Below are 18,567 nucleotides of genomic sequence, written 5' to 3' on the forward strand. Positions count from 1 at the left end.
TTTTCTTTGAAGTTGTATCTGCTGAAGGAGGAACCTAAACTGCAGCAGTGGAAGCTGCTGTGGCAAACAGAAATCTCTCTCTGCATTATTCTTCCTTTGTGCACATGAAGCTTTTTGGGTTTGTAGCCAATATCTTTGTTTAGTCATATACTCCAGTAGCAAAGTCCAAATATGATCTCTCTCTTGAAATTGCACATGGTAGCTGGAATATGTACTAAAGTTACAAACATGGCAGCTAAAGAAGCCAGAAAAAGAACAAGTGTCCCTTTGCTGCAAGTTTCACACAACTGACCGGTGCTCCCCACACACATATACTGCGCTAGGCCGGATACGTCTTCTGGTGTGACCAGGTAGCTGTGGCAAAAACTTGAAGTACTTCGGCATCAAGTCTAAGCATGCATCGTGAAATTTCTTGATCCTCCAGTAGTAAATCAATGGGTTTAGGGCAGACTTGAGGTAGCAGAGCCAAAGGAGCCAAGCGCTTATCTCAAAGAAGTTGTGCTTCTGATCGAAGTGGCTGTTGAATGTGGCAATAAGGCTGTAGGTGGTGAAGGGCGCCAAGCAGATTATGAAGACAATGAACAAAATCAATATGGTGGTGAAGGCACGAGTTTTAAAGCTCATATCAATGTTCATCTGAAAAGGTCTCTGAAGGCTCATGAGACCAAGTTTGCTAGCTTGGCTGAGGCATATGCTATCTGGGTGGCTGTGGATGCGAACTGCGTTGTGCCGTACAGTGTTGAGGATGCCCATAAAAGAATACAACATTACCAGGAACGGGATGAAAAATGAAATCAGTACCACCAGTATCACATAGGCACGGTAGCCAGGGCTTGTTGTGTAGCCAAACACACACTGAGGTGCTCTGGAAGGTAGCAGGTTGGGGTTTCCCAAAGAAAGCGGGAAAGCAACTACGAAGGCTGCAGCCCATGAGACAGCAATGAGGAACTTTGCCCGGTATGGATTCAGCTTATCCTGCCTCTGAACTATTATAAGGAACCTGTCAATGCTAATGATAAGCAGAATGGCCACCCCTTCGATGACAAATAGCCAGAAAAACATGGCCGAGACTCTGCAGAAGATATTCCCAAAAACCCACCGGGTTGTGATGACAGTTACCAGAGCAAAAGGCATGTTCAGCACAGCAAGCAACATGTCTGCAAAAGCCAGGCTAGCTAGGAGAATGTTAATAGCCGATCGCATTGCAGTCTTCTGATAGACCATTAGGCAGACAACAAGGTTGCCAAGGAAAGAAACGAGGAGTATAAATATCATGGCAGCAGAAAGAATTACCTGGAGTGGCAGGCTTAAGCTCTTGGAGCCCAATTGCAATGGGTGGGCAGTTGTAGTGTTGCTTGTCAGAGTAGTTACCTCAGTGATAACCATGGCACCCAAGTGATATTTCAGTGGCTGCGTTGTGCCACTACGAACCAAGAAGGAGGGGGTGGTGATATTTGCGTACATATTTTCATAGACAATAAAAGTTGCATTGAATGTCCCAGAATGAGCAGACGTCAGCATTGCAGAAAAAAACATCACTTCCCACAGAGCAGAATGCAAGGGAGAGATAAAGAGGCTTCAAGGCATTTTAGCATATAAGGGTGGTGTCATGATCCATGGCCATGGCCCAAATCGTAGTTAGAGATCCAGCAGGGGGAAAGTAAAGCTTCACCCTTCATGGCAGTGCTTTGGTCTGAAAAATCAAGCAGGAATTAGAAGGTTAGACGCGAGTATAATGTTCTTGCTTTTGCTTAGTGTTAACGCATACTGAAGACAAAGTTGGGGGTGGGGAAGCATCTACTACAGAAATCAAGGGAGGATGCAGTGCTGCATATGGCTATGATCAGAAGAGCTGCACAAGTAAACCCTAGAGTACCCAAAAAAAAGTACGGTACATAGTAGCTTCTCTTTCCTATTGCATTGTCCTGTGAGATTCTGTTTCTGAGAACCTTGCAAAGGCACATTCAGACATAATTTAGGAGCAGGAACCCCTTTGCAGCACAACTTTCTTCAGACAAGTTTCTGCTGCGAGTAGGAGACCTTTAGGAAGTCTGTGTGAGTATTAATTCATTTTAGTCTATTCTATTGTGATTTTAACTTTGTAAGTTTTAAATTACAGTTGTAAATTTTTAGTGATAATTTTATTATCCTTCTTGTAAACTGCTTTGAGGGCTTTTTCCAATAATCAAGTGGCATATAAATGTTATAAATAAAGTAAGTAAGTAAGTCAACAAAATTTTGGCAAGTCAATTTAAGTCCAATAGTCATCTCTTTCTCTAGTAACAGGCTATACTCTTTGCAGATGTTCACTGGAGTGCTAGAGAAGAGTAACAAATGTGTTCATGCTTCCATTAAGAAGACTTTTGTGTGGGTTTTGTTTTGTTTTTGACAGATTCTCTATGTGCAGGTATACTGACAGAAGGACAACAAATGTACACCCCACTGTAGGGAATCCACTTGATTGTCACCCCTGCTCCTCCCTAGATTAGCAGGTAGTGTTGTAGAGTAGAAACAAGGTAGGCTCTTGTGTATTGTGGGGAAAACCGATACTACTGTCAGATATACTTTCATTTAGTTGTCATGTAAATGTTAGTAGTAGTCTAATGGGAACATACAAACCACATGAAGGGTAGCAAATTTAATGGTCTACAGCAGGACTGGGGACTTGGCTTGATGTCACAGTGATGTCAACCCCCATGGGTCTTTAGATGCCCCTTTCAAAAGTGCTTCCTTGCCCAGAACTTTGCAGGCACCACCAACAGTGCCTGCATACCCGCTTTACAGCTAGATTGAAGTAAAACCCATTTCCAAAGCAGCAGTTACAAATGACTATGAGCTGCAATTAACCACTTTCACATATACACACCGTTCTTTCCCATTTCACCCAGCTTTGATATCAATGCTGATGGAGTATGTCCTAATGCTAATAATTAACTGGGGCATAAACACGAGGACAATGGCAAGACGTTTCAAAACTTTAGTGAGATTTAGCAAACCATTTTAGGTATATTTCAACCAAGACTATCCTTTTCTTTCTCCACTCCCACCCCCCGAAAAAAAGCTTAAATATGCAATCTACAATAGCAAGAGAAATGAAATTTGGGCTATTTTTAGTTGCGATGAGTTGCATAAAAAATCTCTGGCAACAAAGCCCATAAAGGCCTATGACTCAAATAATACAGCAAGAAGCAAGGAAAGACTAACAGCAGTAGCCCACGGGGAGTGATGTAAAAGGTAGCATGACAGGAACAAATAATTCAGGTGAAGAATAAAAGATAACAGAAAACAGGGGAAGCCGTTTCTGCTTATGTGCTTCAGTTCTTTGTAACATATATTGGGCAAGTCAGTAAAAATAACCAGGAGGTTAAGTGAAGAAACTAGAGACTTGGCATATATTGCTGAGATTATTCTCAAGGATGTCCCAGTTCAGGCTTGAAGCATAGGTGGTCTGTAAGCTCAACTGAACTAAAGTTCATGTGAATTAATGTAATAGCACCAGGAGAGGGAAAAGGTCTAGAAATTCACCTCACTCCTGGAGAATGAAGAATCAGTTAGGCCAGGGGTTTCCAAACTGTGTTCCATATACAGCATCTAGTACAGTTCATTACAATTGCTACAAGAGGCAGAAAAATTATTAAGTGGTCCTCCAAGACACTCAGCAAATTCCAAGTGGTCCATGGGGGAAATGGTTTGGGAACCAATGACTTTCTTAAGCCATCTTTGTGTGCCTGCTTGAGATCTGCTGTGGTGATGTCTCATAGAGCAGTGGAAATGTTTGTGCGCACATGTTTGTAAGTGCAGCAGTACGGAAGAGGGACTTTTTGTGACAACTACCGCTTTTGCGGTAAAAGCCACAATGTGCAAGCATAGCCTTAAAAATGTAGGACCTATTTCAGCAGTCATGTCCCATAACACATGAATCTGCAGTAAAAATAAAAGTAAAATCTTTACCAAAATCTTCAGTAAAGATGAAGTTGAGTTACAGCACAATCCTAACCATGTTTACTCAGAAGTAGGTCCTACTGTATTCTGTGGGACTTACTCCCAGGTAAGCAGGGTCAGGATTGCAGTCTAAGTGGCAGTCCAAAGACCACCAAGTTGCAAGTATCTAATGCATTCTCACACATTCCCCCCTATATAATGGCTGAACTTCATTATTAGATTCAGATAAAATGAAGGAAGTGATAGTAACTTGTTTCAACCTGTCATCTTAAAACTATTTGTATGTTCTTTTATACTTCATGAACAAGATACTGTTTACCTGGGATAAAAATGTTAATCTGGTGCTGGTTTTTAAAAATTGAGTCGATGGATTGTAAGAGCAGTCAGTTGCACCCTATACCAAGCCTTTCACTGCTATTATTTATGTAACCATAAAAACAAAATTAAATTGGGTACTTAGGAAGGCTCTTATTCCCTTCAAAGGGAAATAATAGCTCAAAGGGGTCATGAAGCCATCTTAGAAGTTTTCTCCCCCAGTTCTGTGACCTAAGTAAATGACATTATTACGTACATCCAATTTATGAAGGAAGAGATTATAAAAGAACAATAAAATTTTAATGGGGGGAAAACTGCATTCTCAAGGAGATAATCACCATTTGATTTTCTCTTTCAAAAACTTATCAGCCTAGGCAGCTCTTTCATTTGTTTCAGCATTAATTCAATAACTGACAGACTAATGCTTGTGGCTCAAATGAAGTCAAAGATTGTTGGACAGATGACATCCTGTAATTACTAATAAAGATTTATCATTGCTGTTCTGCTGAACAAAGGTAAGTAAATATCAGCAATAAACTGCAATAGTATCTCACAGACTAGTCCAATATGCCAGTTGTATGAAACATGACTGGTAGCAAGCATTCAGCACAGCCAGAACTTAGAATAGCTTCCCCTACAGCCAACATCTTCAGTAATTCCCGAAGAAGTTGCTTCAATCTATTCTAGTAAGAGCTGTTACCATAAAAAGTCCATCCCCACTGGCTGTTCTTCCAACCCAGATGCTTGTGGACAATATCATGAAGGAAGATACTGATCACTATGCTGGTGAAAAAGACCCTAGCATGTGAAAGGGGCTTATGCACTGCTCTAAAGCATTGCCTGCAATCATAGAGGCTAAAAGTTAATAAAACATCAAGGCAGCATGTCATATAGTTTCTGTACTAGATTCAAACAATTATTCCTATCAGTAGTACTGGAAATACAGTGGTACCTCGGGTTAAGAACTTAATTCGTTCTGGAGGTCTGTTCTTAATCTGAGGTACCACTCTAGTTAATGGGGCCTCCCGCTGCCACCGCGCCGCTGCCACACAATTTTTGTTCTCATCTTGAAGCAAAGTTCTTAACACAAAGTACTATTTCTGGGTTAGCAGAGTCTGTAACCTGAAGCGTCTGTAACCCAAGGTACCACTGTATATAATTCACTACTTGTCTCTAAACATCACAGTTTAACATACAATGTACATCTTCACAAGGCGTTAAGAATCAGAAGTTAAATGGGTCTTACTGTCAGGTAAGCTATTAAAGGACTGCAGTCTTAGTTGATTCTCAGACTTTATAGGCAGAGCAAATCAAAGCAAGCCCGGCCCCAACAGTCAACCAAATCAGGCATTAGCCAAAAGCCCAGACCTGAATGCTGGTTGGACAGCACTGATGTCTATATCCTATCCATGGTGGCAACAATTATATGTAGCTACACTGTCTTGGCCTATAGATCTGTGAAATTTACAGTCCAGGTCCTAGTGGGACTATAAATACATAAAATGTATAGATTTTACAGATCTATAGTATGGAACAGTGCAGTTTGGTGAGCATTCTCAAAACTGCTGGATTCATACCTGGCAATTCAGCATCAGCATAATGCGGCTATGATCCACAGCCCATTTACTCCAGAGCAGCCCCTCTAGATTCAAATGGGCTTTATGCCCGCACTCAGCCCAGCATCCAACAATAACTCTGTCTGGAAACACAGAAATTCCACCCACACACTGCAGCCTGCATGAGAGTAGGCAAAGTAGATAACCATTTATTATTAAGAATGCAATCAGAAAAGGCATAATAGGACACCCAAAATGGTTTTCACTTCACATTGAGATCAAGGCCTCATAATTTTTGTTTGCATTACATGAACTACTGTACTTTTTTACTGCCAACATTCTCCCACCAAATTGAAGAAACAAAAAAAATGGGCTCCACGCAATAGAGCTAAATCCTATGCTCAACTCCTCAGAAATCCATGCCAAATAGGTTCACAGGAAACACCTGCTTGACATGAATAAAAATACAATCCTCAGAACAAATGCTTGGTAGTAAATTCCACAGAATAATGATTTTCAGTCTATGAAAATTCCAGATAAGCAAAAATGGGGGGGGGGGGATGCTAGCAGTGTCAATACTAAGCAATGGGGGGAGGGGAAGACCTAAGCCCCCAAACCCAACAAAGAAAAAAACAGCTTTGGTGCAGTTGAAAATACAGGGAGCGTGATTCACCTAGCCAACCCCATTAGCAAGAACTTCCACCTTACATGACAGGGCTTTCCCCGCTCTCCTCCCCCCATGCACCCTGCAACAGGTTCAGCGGGGGGGGGGGGGCAGAAATACCCCAGAACAGAGTGCAGAGGGAAGCAGCAACCCTCACGCAGATGGAATGACTGGAAGAGCGTGGGGCTGAATTCCACCTCGTGTTAATACCAAAAGCATTTCCCAAATGATTTTAAAATAAATAAATAAAGTTAGCTCTTGAACAGAATAGAAGTTAACATAAAAAAATCAAACTGTAACAAAAAGCCAGGCTCCCTTCCTGGTGTGCAACTTCCCTGCTTGACGGCCTTCTTCAACTATATTCCCCAAAGAGGCACTGAGTCGTTTTGCTTTGCCCCTGTATATACAAGGAATCATCTGAGAAGGAAGGAACACCTTTTGAATAGCAAAGGTAGACATGTTGGCTTACAGGAAAGATTCCCATAAGCCACATTGGCCCAAACTCAAACTCTTGCACACTGTTTGGGGGGGGGGGTTGCCTGATAACCAACTCAAAATGACACAAAATAATGTGCAAGTTTTTGAGCTCCAGAACATTTCATCAAGCTTGGTGGTAAACCAAGCAAGGGAGAAAAATGTCAGTTGACATTGAACTCACGTAATTTGCATTTAGTCAGTCTACAGATGGAATTTGGGAGAAAGTAGTAGAAATGCATATTAGGCTCTCTTAGGTGCTAAACAGGTTTCAGATTGCATCTAAGACTGCTGGGAGCAAAAAAATGTGCAATGGTTGATCCCTCATTTTTTAAAAATGTATAATGTAGCTGTTACCCATCATCTGGCAAGACACAAAGTTTCCTTGAGCAAGTCACCATCTTCCAACGTTGCTAAACAGATCCAAACGGCACTTGTATTTTCAAGATGAATTAAATTCTGTTAACATTCTGACTATCACTGCTCTTCAACTCAACACTCAAGTCCTGAGAAACATGTAACTGGGACCCGTATCACTGCTTAAGTTAAGCAGGTGATGGACCACATCTGTACCTAGACGAGGCCAACCACTGGAGTGCCCTTTAAACTGCTGTAGACTTCTCACTTTTTGTGATACAGGGAAAGCATGTAGAGTTCTTTGTATACATTAATGAGCAATAAAAATTAACATGGTATTTTCAAAAAGTCAGGAAATTAATATTTCATACTTCTGTTTTATCTATCTGCATGAACCTAAAATACCAGTTCCAAACAGCATGATGTTCTGTGGACAGTCTGCTGCCACTTCATTTCCAAGTCTGTTTCCTTAGCAACACTTTAATCCATCTGGCTACAGGCTTCTAAATTTTACAACCATGTTCCTATCTACACCAGAAATAGACTACAAAGGAATTTATACTACCACTCATGCAAAGTCACTATAACGTAATTAATCACGCTAATAAAACAAATAGTGTGGCTAGCTGTAAATAATTGGGGAGAGAGCCTGGATTATTATATATAAAATGCTTATTATGATCAGCCCACAACTGAAACATTAAATAGCTACCAGTTTAGGTTTGCTCAAAGTATTTTGAACACCTGTCTCTGCCAGACACGCACACTAGGCACCAGACACAGTAAACAGCAAAAGATTTTGAGGTTTCTGCCTTCAGTTTGATGTAGAATGAAGGTTACAATAATGTAATTTAACAAAGCAAAACTTTTGAAGCTCCTTCCCACTTGTTTCAATGGGCTACGATTGGACAAGCTGCTCAGCAAATGAGGAATAAGTGCATTACACAGAACAAATGCTCTCCAGATCATACTTGGGATAAAATGGACTAATTAGGCTTACACAAGGGTCTGTTTTCTTTGAACAGACATGTCATAACCAGCTTTTGAAACTCCCTCAGTTTCAAAAGCAGTTGGCCATGTAGTACGGAGGCCGCCACGTAAAGTAAAAGTAGTCTCAAATCTCTTGGTCTCAGAGTCTTAGTTTCACTGTTATTTCAGATTTGGATCTGTACAGCTCTCCCACACACCTTCCCACTTTCCATGTGTGTTTATCTGCTTTCAGCTCCTTCGTCCCTCTCCTCCATTTCTCATTTATGCCATCTGTAGCTGTGCTTGGCACAGTCAAGACTGATACTGCTATCAGCCACACACACAAAATGCCCAACCCGCCCATTATACCCATCTCTGAATCCACTTGCTTTTGCAGGCTCTGCTCCTTTTCTATGCTATCTTCTGTCACTTTTCTTGCCCTGGCCCAGAGACAGGGAACATGTGGTCCTTGGCTTTCATGCAGACTTGGGTGGGAAGAGCACCCAGAGGGAAGGATGGGAAAACCAGGAGGACAAGCAAGCAAAATCAGATGGAGGGGTGCAGGGAGGCAGAGAGTCAACACAAGTGATCAGTTCAGATTTCTGGCAACAATAATCTGTTCCCAATGAAACTAAGAGGGAAAGTAAAAAGGGGTTGGCAGAGAGGGTTAAAGAATCCTTCCCTTTGGTGGCATGCAACCCCTGAATAATAATTTCCCCCTAGCAAATCCAGCCCTTGACAGGAAAGAGCTCCCTGGCTCTCCCTAGAACACCTTCACTTTTTAATGACATCTATTGTCTACTTCCTTTAAGTTCATATAACCAAATGTACTTCCTTTTCACCTGCTTCATTCCAGACCAGACTAGGTATTGAAATCCATCACTCCTATGCTCATTTGTGGTGGTTATCATGGTATTAATAGATCTTACGCTTTCCACCTCCACTACCTTCTAAATTCTGTGATAATCTGGCACAGTAAATTTTCCCTATGGTATGCCATTTTTATTGTGTTCATGTGGGTAGAGCTTTGACTGACATCATATGTCCTGGCTGGTGTAGGTGTCAGAAGGTCTGACTATCAAGCTTTTATTTTTCAATGGTTGTGATTGAAAATACAATGCAAATAAATCCCTCACCTGCACTTTACAGCATTCCAAGCGCTAGACTTTGCCTTTACATTTCAGTGTGGATTTCTTTCTCCTTTTCTTTTAGTGACATTTCTGTCACTGGAAAATTGTCATTCCACATCCAGTACTAGTTACGGTTGCACAAGCCGTAGAAGCAGAATGTGGATATGGACATTGAAACACATTTTCAAACACTCATGCTGAAAGCAATTTAGTTGGTAGCAGGACGCAAATACGTTTGCATCTGAGTGTCCTTACTTAATCTGCATTGGTCATTGCAGCCTATTCCCAATTCTTATCTTAAGACAAGAAAAACCAGTGTAAGTACACATTCAGCATTTTAAATGATATCCAACATTTTTGCTTCTACTCACAGAAGCACCCTGTTTGTGAACCTAACCCTCATTCAGTGGAAGGAAGGGGAAATCCTAGATGTCACCTAACAGAAATCACACCATAATTCTGCATACAGTGGTACCTCAGGTTACACATGCTTCAGGTTACAGACTCCGCTAACCCAGAAATATTACCTCGGGTTAAGAACTTTGCTTCAGGATGAGAACAGAAATCGTGCTCCGGTGGCGCGGCAGCAGCGGGAGGCCCCATTAGCTAAACTGGTGCTTCGGGTTAAGAACAGTTTCAGGTTAAGTACGTACCTCCGGAACGAATTAAGTACTTAACCCGAGGTACCACTGTAATCTTAATGCAACTTTAAATAAAATATAGAAAGCTCTGTACAATATATATATGGAAGCAGGAAGGAGAACAATAAACTGGGAGATGGTGCTTAAAAAAATATGGAAGCAAATTTAGAAAACTATTTGGCAATGTAAGGAGTCGTCATTGGCTAGGACTATTCAGAGCCTCTGGGCAGGGGGGAAGAAAGTCCTACACCATCACCACAGATTCAGGGTGGTGTGGGAGCTTGCTCTATAGCACATACTGTGAGTCAGCTGCAGAAAATTATAACTAAACATGCCAGTCAGTGTTCCAAACTAACAGCAGTGATTGGAAAATCCATACTGGCTCTTGTTTAGGACATCTGTAAGTGAGCCCACACCATCTTTCATGATGAGATAAGTGTGTGTTTGTGTGATCTGATCATCATCCTATGGATGCAGGTGCATAGTCTCAGCTTCAGATGGTTTAAGCAAGCATGAGAGAAGGTACAACTCATCTGTGCTCCTTTCTAACACTTCTTTTGACTGCCTGAAGCTACTCAGAGTGCATTTTGGGGCAGTAAATCTTATAGCATAAAACATGTTAGCAAAGCTAACCAGAATATTCTGCATACGGATGCTAAAATAGGATTTGGGTAGAGCTGGTGATAAGCCTTTGTTCCACAAAAAGCTGGAGCTAACCTACTCTTGATTGCTATTGTGCCATTTTTGTAAAACACACAAAACCCAAAATTGGCTAAAGATAATTTCATGGAAGAGTAGCTTAGAACTTATTTGTTCTTGCAGAAGTATTTTAAACTATTCAGCTACATTAGGGATTTAGTACCATTTAGGATAATTTACAATTTATTTCAATTATAAGTTACTGAGACACTCTCTAGACAAAAAAGCTCATTGCATAGTAAAACTGCTCCTATACTGTACCATTGGAGGCTGCAGATGGTGGCTGTATGATTAGACCCTCATCAAAAACATAAAAATAAATGTCCTGTGCACACTAGAATGGTTATTTTACTAAAGTTATTATCATGGAATCATAGAATTGTAGAGCTGGGAGTGACCACAAGGATCATTTAGTCTAACCTCCTGCAATGCAAGAATCTCAACTTAAGCATCAATTGCAGATGATCATCCAACCTCTGCTTCGAAACCTCCAAGGAAGGAGAGTCCACCACCTTCTGAAGGTGTCAAACAAGCTCTTAGAATCATAAAGTCATTCCTGATGTTTTGTCAGAATCTCCTTCCTTGTAACTTGAAGCCATTGGTTCAGGTCCTTACCCTCCAGTGCAGGAGAAAACAAGCTTGCTCTAAGAGGCAAAAATGAAGGATCTGGAATCTAGTCGAACACATAGCACTTTTGCGGCTGAATTACTAAGCTCCATACTAAAAGCACTAGTAATATTGTATCTTCACAGCATGGTATCCATTTCAAAAGCCAGAAGGAATCAATGAAGTCTTTTCCTACTGAGTCAGTATTAGATTTCCTACTCCTTCAGAAGCAACTCTCATCCCTCCTGCCCCACCAGAAAAAAATTACTCCTGCAGCTGTATAGTTCTCAAACCCAGCATAGGAACAAAGTCTATTCCTTCTTTCCAGGTTCAGCCATCCCATACTTGAACCGATGCATCAAAAAACCACACAGATTCTTAGGCAGCACAAACTTCTGGAACACAACTGGAGCAGAGATGAATTAAGCATTAAACCAAAAAGGTTGCATTAATAAGGTCTTAGAGGTGAATCAATGATTCACATAAGCATATGGTACAGTCCTCTGCTGTACTATGTAACATCAGAATCCAAGTGCTATAAATAACCTATTTTTAAAAAATAAAAAGCGCCCACACTTCCAAATCTAAAATGTCAAGGAGAAGGCATTTTAATTTGTTGGCCCACAATTTATGACTGGAGTCCTATACAGTGGTACCTTGGGTAACAGACGCTTCAGGTTACAGACGCTTCAGGTTACAGACTCCGCTAACTCAGAAATAGTACCTCGGGTTAAGAACTTTGCTTCAGGATGAGAACAGAAATCGTGCTCCGGTGGCACAGCGGCAGCGGGAGGCCCCATTAGCTAAAATGGTACCTCAGGTTAAGAACAGTTTCAGGTTAAGAACAAACCTGCAAAACGAATTAAGTTCTTAACCTGAGTTACCACTGTATTCTGCTATGTGTAAACCCTGCTGATTCCAGTATAATCTAATATACATATAATGAGATTCAGACTTGCAGCCCAAGTGTGCTTTGTCTTTAAGACTTCTGGATGGTTGATTACTCTGCATTTCACAAATCAAGTTGCCAGCTATACAGTCCATAACAGGAAGTCTGGAAAGGTTATAAACTTTATTAACTTAAAAGACCTGAGGGCCTCTTAAGCCATTAAGAGTTTCACTTTAATGCCATAGACTAAAAGACAACTAGCCTGTTTAAAAAAACATTTATCCATTGATGAATGCTAAAGTTTGGCTCCTGTGCAAAATAAGCAGGTTAATGGACACAAGTTTGAATACTCAATGTACTCAACACTTGAATCTCTGAATATGCACTTGTTAACAGCCAAAGTACTGGCAAAGAGTGCAATCGTCCAGGAAGTTCTCCTGCACAAGCTAAATAAACTCAAAAGAAATGAGTGTTGCGCAAGGGTTTCCTTTTTGAGGATGAAAGTGAATGTTTGGCCCATACACAGAAGCTACTAAGACAAGCAGCGGGGATGTTTCCAAAATAAAAGGTTGTGGGTGAAAATTTGGTAGTTTTGAAAAAATCTGCATATTATGTCCAACCAGAAAACTGCTGAGTTGAATACTCAGCATATTGCTTTTAGATGTTAGTGCCTAAGGCTGTTGGACTCCAACCCCAACAATGCCAGCCCACTTGGCAAAAAGTCAGGGTGATGCAAGTTAGAGTCCAAGAATGCCAGGAGGCCACAGGTTCCCATTTCTGGTTTAAATATTGCCTGAAATGTTTTTGTGCATCTCCTGTGTGTGTAAGCTCCCCCTTTTTTGGTATTGGGAACCCAAGAGTTTATTATTATTTTATTGCAGCGACACAGCCCCAAAGTGGGGGCAACATTATGACTACATACAGCTATACAAGGTGATGGATCCTATAATTTTCAGGAGAAAATAGTGATAAAAAGCAAATAGCTTGTTAAACACTAGCAAGGAGCATACTTTGAGACTCGGAGCCAGATTTATTGTAGGAATGTTTGCACTTCTTTACTGAAGTATAAACTCTCATGGAGAAGAGATCCCTAGAAAATTACAGAACTCATTTATTATAGATCTATATCTCTTTCGTGTTCTGCGCTGACTCCCACCCAAACCACTGACCAGCACAGATGTGCTTAAGTTTAATTTTGTGACAGTGCCATAAGTCCCCAGGCCATTCTTTGAATGCTAACTCTGGACAGACTACAGATTGATGTGGAGAATCGCTGATTTCTGAAAAGCCACTGATTTGGTCATACCCATACATCACAACATTGATATAGTGCAGCTCATTTGAACCCCAACTGCATTCTTTTGATCAGCAGAGAGGCTAAAGGGGAGCATTAACAGAGACAAGACTTAAGCAACAACAGTTCTTCTACTTCTCTAAACAGGACAATGAACGATGGAAAACCTGGGATATTTATATCCATGTTATATACAGTAATGACAAATCATTTACTGCAGTAAAGGTATATGGATTGAAATCTTAGCCACAGTTTTTAGTTTAAGATTGCTAGTTCATGGGATCTTTACCTAAGGCTACTCTAATAGCACAGGAACACAGACTGGGATCATGCTAGCTAGCCCTGTCCTTCCACCAGTTAAAATTAACCATTTTAATACTACATCATCAAGTCAGAAACAACTCACTGAACAACCTACAATGAAGTCATGGCAACTGAGACAAGCATTCAGGTGAACTAGATCTTCATATCCCAATCCTAAACACCTCACATGGGAGTAAGGTCCCACTTAAGATTTTGAACTCTTGCTCGCATTGCTAAAATAACCATGATTATATAAAAGTATCAAAAATGCTACTGAATGATTTAAAGAAGTAAAATTTCCAAATTTAACAATGTTCTACTGGCAGTTATACATAGGATGAAATGCTGTCATACACTTTAGTAACTTGCCCATCTCTCCAGTGGTGGAGGAACTGCCCGGTGACGCACGTGAGACGTCTGTACGGGCTGCCGTGCGTGCGCACTCCATACAGAATGCCACACGTGCGCAGTCCGTATGGGATGCTGCACATGCACACTCCATATAGACTCCCGCTTGCACGGTGAGAGCAGCCCATACAGACACCGCACAAGCAGCGCCCATACTGACTGCGCACACCCTCGGCATCTCCACAGCTGGGGGGAAGCAGGGGCCTTCTTGTCACACACACCCCCAGAGTGGCACCCGGGGCAACCCACCCCCTCCGCCCCACACTTAGTACGCCCCTGCATCTCTCAAAGCAATAAGCATTATTTGGAATATGTGCAACAGGGAAAGTTACATACTGTAGGCACACTGGATGGCTTTTCAAATTAACATTGGAAATATCTATCTCACTTATTAAAGAGAGATCCAGACACAGCCTATCCAATCTATGGGGGGAAAGGCTGTAATTCCGTAGTTACTTGTTTGGCAGTAATCCCATCCAGAGAGCACTTCAAAAGTGGTTTTAATGCAGTAATCTACACTATATCAGTGCCTTATTCTCTCTTTACTACACAGTTTGTCATGAACTCTGCAGCCTGGAAACTTAATAAAACGTAATATATAAAAAGAGTTAAAGAGAAAAACTTTTCCACATTCCTCTTGGGAATGCACACTGCAGTCTTCATGACAAAGCAGGAGTGAGCTGTTCTGACATGCCTGTACCACTTGCAACCCACAAGGCCTAATGCAGCCTAGCAGCCACATAGGCATCCTACCACGTGCTTGATAAAACCCACCAAGTTTTGTTGCCTCCCTGAGGTCACATGGCTGGTAAGCTGCACCTGATGTGGTGAGTTAGAAACTCTGGAGGGATGCTTTAAATTAAAATACAGTTCTGCAAAAAGTAATATTGTTGCTTTCACAAATTGCCTTTTATTTATCTCCATGAAGTATCTCAGTACAAAGAATGCGAGTAAACTCTTTTCCTAAAAGTTATTACCCATACCAAAATATTACAGCAGAAAAAGTATACTATACAGAAGCATATGCTCACTAGTTTGCCTAATCAAAGAGCCTACCTGTTATACGTAGCCTTAGTCATTGCAGAATTTACAGCATTAGCAAGCTGCAGTAGAATTTCAACTCTCTAAGGATGAATTCAGGCAGCAACACGCTCTAAGAAATAACTAACTTACAGGTGGTGATATGCAAGTAGTGTACACTTGAACTGTATTCATTCTGGCATCACAAACCACGCTGCCACCAGAAAAAAGCTTTGCAATAAGAAAATATAGAACAATTCAAATGTTCTGATATTACATACAGTAGCATGCACACCGGCTAGAGTAACACTGCAAGACATACTTGCAGGAAACATACATCCCATGCATCTAAATAGGGCTCCCAAATTACCATTCACAGGGTTAGTTTGAAGCACATCAAATTGCATGTCCTGTTGAATTCAGCTGAAGTACCCTGGTTCTGAAGTTACCAGCAAATCAACCATTTACATTTTAGCTGTGAATTTACTTTCCCTTACAAGATGGCAGGGAGCCTTCACCACCTACCTGAATTACAGCCCTCCTAAAATATACATATTTCACCCTATAAGCAGTTGCCAACCCCCCCCCTCACATTTACCGACAAATGACTACAAAAACAGTCCCCTTTCAATAATCAGATTGCATGGCTATAAAGTCAACCCAGATTTACTTGTCAGAAACTGAAAGGGAGAAAAACAAGATAAACTTAACACATACTAAGGAAATAAATTAGTGCTTTACATTACATGTCCATACATGCATAAGCTCAGTGAGACTTACTCCCCGGTTACACATTTACACTGGAGTAAGTCCCATTGAACACTGTCCAATGAAAAAACCTGCTCCTTATTTATTATAGCTACCCAGAGAGTTTCATGTTATTGAGCAACATACAGGTGTGTGTGTGTGTGTGTGTGTGTAAACACTGTTCTGTTATAGCTCTTTTTAACAGCTTTTAAAATGTGGTTAAGGGACCTCATCTATTCAGAAGTGAAGGACTTCCTCTCCTTTTCAATATTTCACCACTTCAGGAAAGCCAGCATAAGTATGTGAAGTTTGAAAGCCCTTATTAACCCACCACATAACAGTAAGTTTGTACATACAGTAATATCATTTCACTTCTAAATACCATTCCTTGGTTCTGTAGTCAGAATACCAACATGGAGGACACACCGGGGGGAGGGGGAATGTGGTTTAAATCTGAATCATCATGCAATTCCCTACCACTCTGGTTCTAATAACTCTGATTGTAGCAACAGAGGATAGTGAAAGTGTATTAAGGAATAACTAATGTGCCCGAATGACTTAAACACACCAATTCTTTAATCACTGCCAAGGATGCTGCAGTTGCCCTTGGTGTTTTAGACAAAGTTTAATTTGAGACAGGGAGGGTTTAGCAGGAATTAATTAATTAAAGGCCAAAGCCGAAGTCTGAGGCGTCAGTCCTCAATACATCTAGGACTTACTGCAGACCTCTGATTTTATAAATTAAGGCAATGGAATCCATCTGGTCCTAATTTGGGTTCCTGGTTTTGAAAAAGTACTCTGGCACCTTGCAAAACAACACACACCCATCCATATAGCACCACCATACATATATATATATATATAAATACCATCTCTTGGTTCTGTAGTCAGAATACATAGGAGCCAACTCCTAAGGGCTGAGAGGTCTTCGCCCCCCCCAATAAAATATTAGAGGGGGGCACCACCACCCCAAGTTGAAGGGCATTGCCATTCAAACGGGTCTTGTGATTGATTATGCAGGGCAGGGCTTACCCCCCCCCCCAATATTTTGTTCAAGTTGGCACCCTGTCTGTGTCTGTGTGGATGTATATGTATAAATATATGTGCGCGCACACTGGTAAATCCAACGCTCCCTTCATTTCACACTCACCATCACCAACGTGCATCCCCATCTCTACTCCCCCCCCCCCGCCCCAAGAATGCATTGAAAGAGCTGCGGGGAGAGATCTACCCTTTAAGGTGGTGAAGGAGTATCTAGATCACATCCAACCTCCCCTCCCCTACCCCCTAGCAGCATGTGCTCTAAGATATGAAGTCGGGAGCGAGGAGGGGGAGGAGGACAGGATCCCAAGTCCAGCATCTCCGAATCGCGGCGAGGTTTCGCTCGAGCCCCTCGCCCTCGCTCCGTTCGCAGCCCCGCTCCATCTAGCCACACGCGGCTCCATCTGCTCCTGCCCATCCAACCTCCTCCTCTTCCCCCTGAGATTTAACCTCACCTCAAAACAACAATAACAAGCCCCGGTCCTGGGCAGGCGGACGCGCGAGTCGAGGGCTGCTGCCTCCGGGAACTTTCCTGGCGGACAAGAGACCCGGCTTCGGCGGCGGCGGCGGCTGCAGCACTTCGCCTCTGCCCCAAAGTGGAGAGAAGAACAAAAGCTTCCAAGCCGGGGGGAGGAGGAGGCGGCCAAGGCAGCAAGTGAGGAGCATCGCCTGCGAGCTGGAGCGGGGTCTCTCTCTCTCTCTCTGGCTGGGTTTACCCCTCAGCCCAGCCCGCCTTTCCCCCCACTCCCATCCACCCACGCAGCCGCCGACCCCTCCTCAGCGCAGCCGCCCCATTCGCTCCGCGAGCCTATCCGGGCGAGACAGCTGCTCGCGGAAGGCAGAAGGAACCTGCCCGCTCCCCCTCCCGCCCCAGCCTCGCTCCTGGGCGAGATGAACGAGTCGCCGGCGTCGCCAGCTCCCGGGGCGGAGCCAAGGGGCCCGGGTGGGCGGAGGCTGGCGGGGCGCCCGAGCGTCGCGCGCAAGCGAGCCGGCGCGCTCTCTACCTCTCTCTCCGTCTTCCCTGTCCGAGGCGCGCGGGCCTCTTCTTGCCGCAGCTGTAAATGCTGCCTTTGGCGCAGAAGAGCGGCCGGCTCGGTGTCGTGAGAAGCGGAGCCGGAGCCTCGCTGGCTTTTTCTGCCATGGAGGGGAGGGGGAAGGTGCCCAAGAGAAGAGTCCAAGGAAGGAAGGACGACGGGTCTCTTGCCTGTCGCCAGCCAGAGAAACCCCAGGCGTTGCGGTGGCTTAGCGAACAAAACAAAACAAAAAAATCAGCCAGTGTTTTTGGAAGTACATAAACTTTTTTTTTTAGTTGTTAATTGCAATTTTCACGCTCAGAAGAACAGGCCATATGGTCATAGCTTTGCCCACTAACCCAATAGCGATGCGGCCGAAAGCGATCTCAATATCTCAGTTGTGAGGTAAAATTAGGGTGTGGTAGCAGGAGCGCCAACTAGGCCCTTTGACCGCAGGTGCTCAGGGTGACCATGGGTGCCATGCAGCGTGCATGGCCCA

General features: G+C 42.7%; 1 protein-coding gene across 1 annotated transcript; it reads right to left on the reverse strand.

Moving 5' to 3' along the window:
- Positions 1–242: 242 nt before the first annotated feature.
- On the reverse strand, positions 243–17,935 carry GPR63 (G protein-coupled receptor 63). The gene is made up of 2 exons (XM_053381500.1): positions 17,511–17,935; positions 243–1,693 (listed from the first exon to the last, which is right to left on the reverse strand). The coding sequence occupies exon 2, from the start codon at positions 1,534–1,536 to the stop codon at positions 280–282; it is 1,257 nt and encodes a 418-aa protein (XP_053237475.1). The 5' UTR covers positions 1,537–1,693; positions 17,511–17,935; the 3' UTR covers positions 243–279.
- Positions 17,936–18,567: the final 632 nt, after the last annotated feature.

Source organism: Podarcis raffonei, chromosome 3, assembly GCF_027172205.1.
Source record: "Podarcis raffonei isolate rPodRaf1 chromosome 3, rPodRaf1.pri, whole genome shotgun sequence".
Taxonomy (NCBI): Eukaryota; Metazoa; Chordata; class Lepidosauria; order Squamata; family Lacertidae; genus Podarcis; species Podarcis raffonei.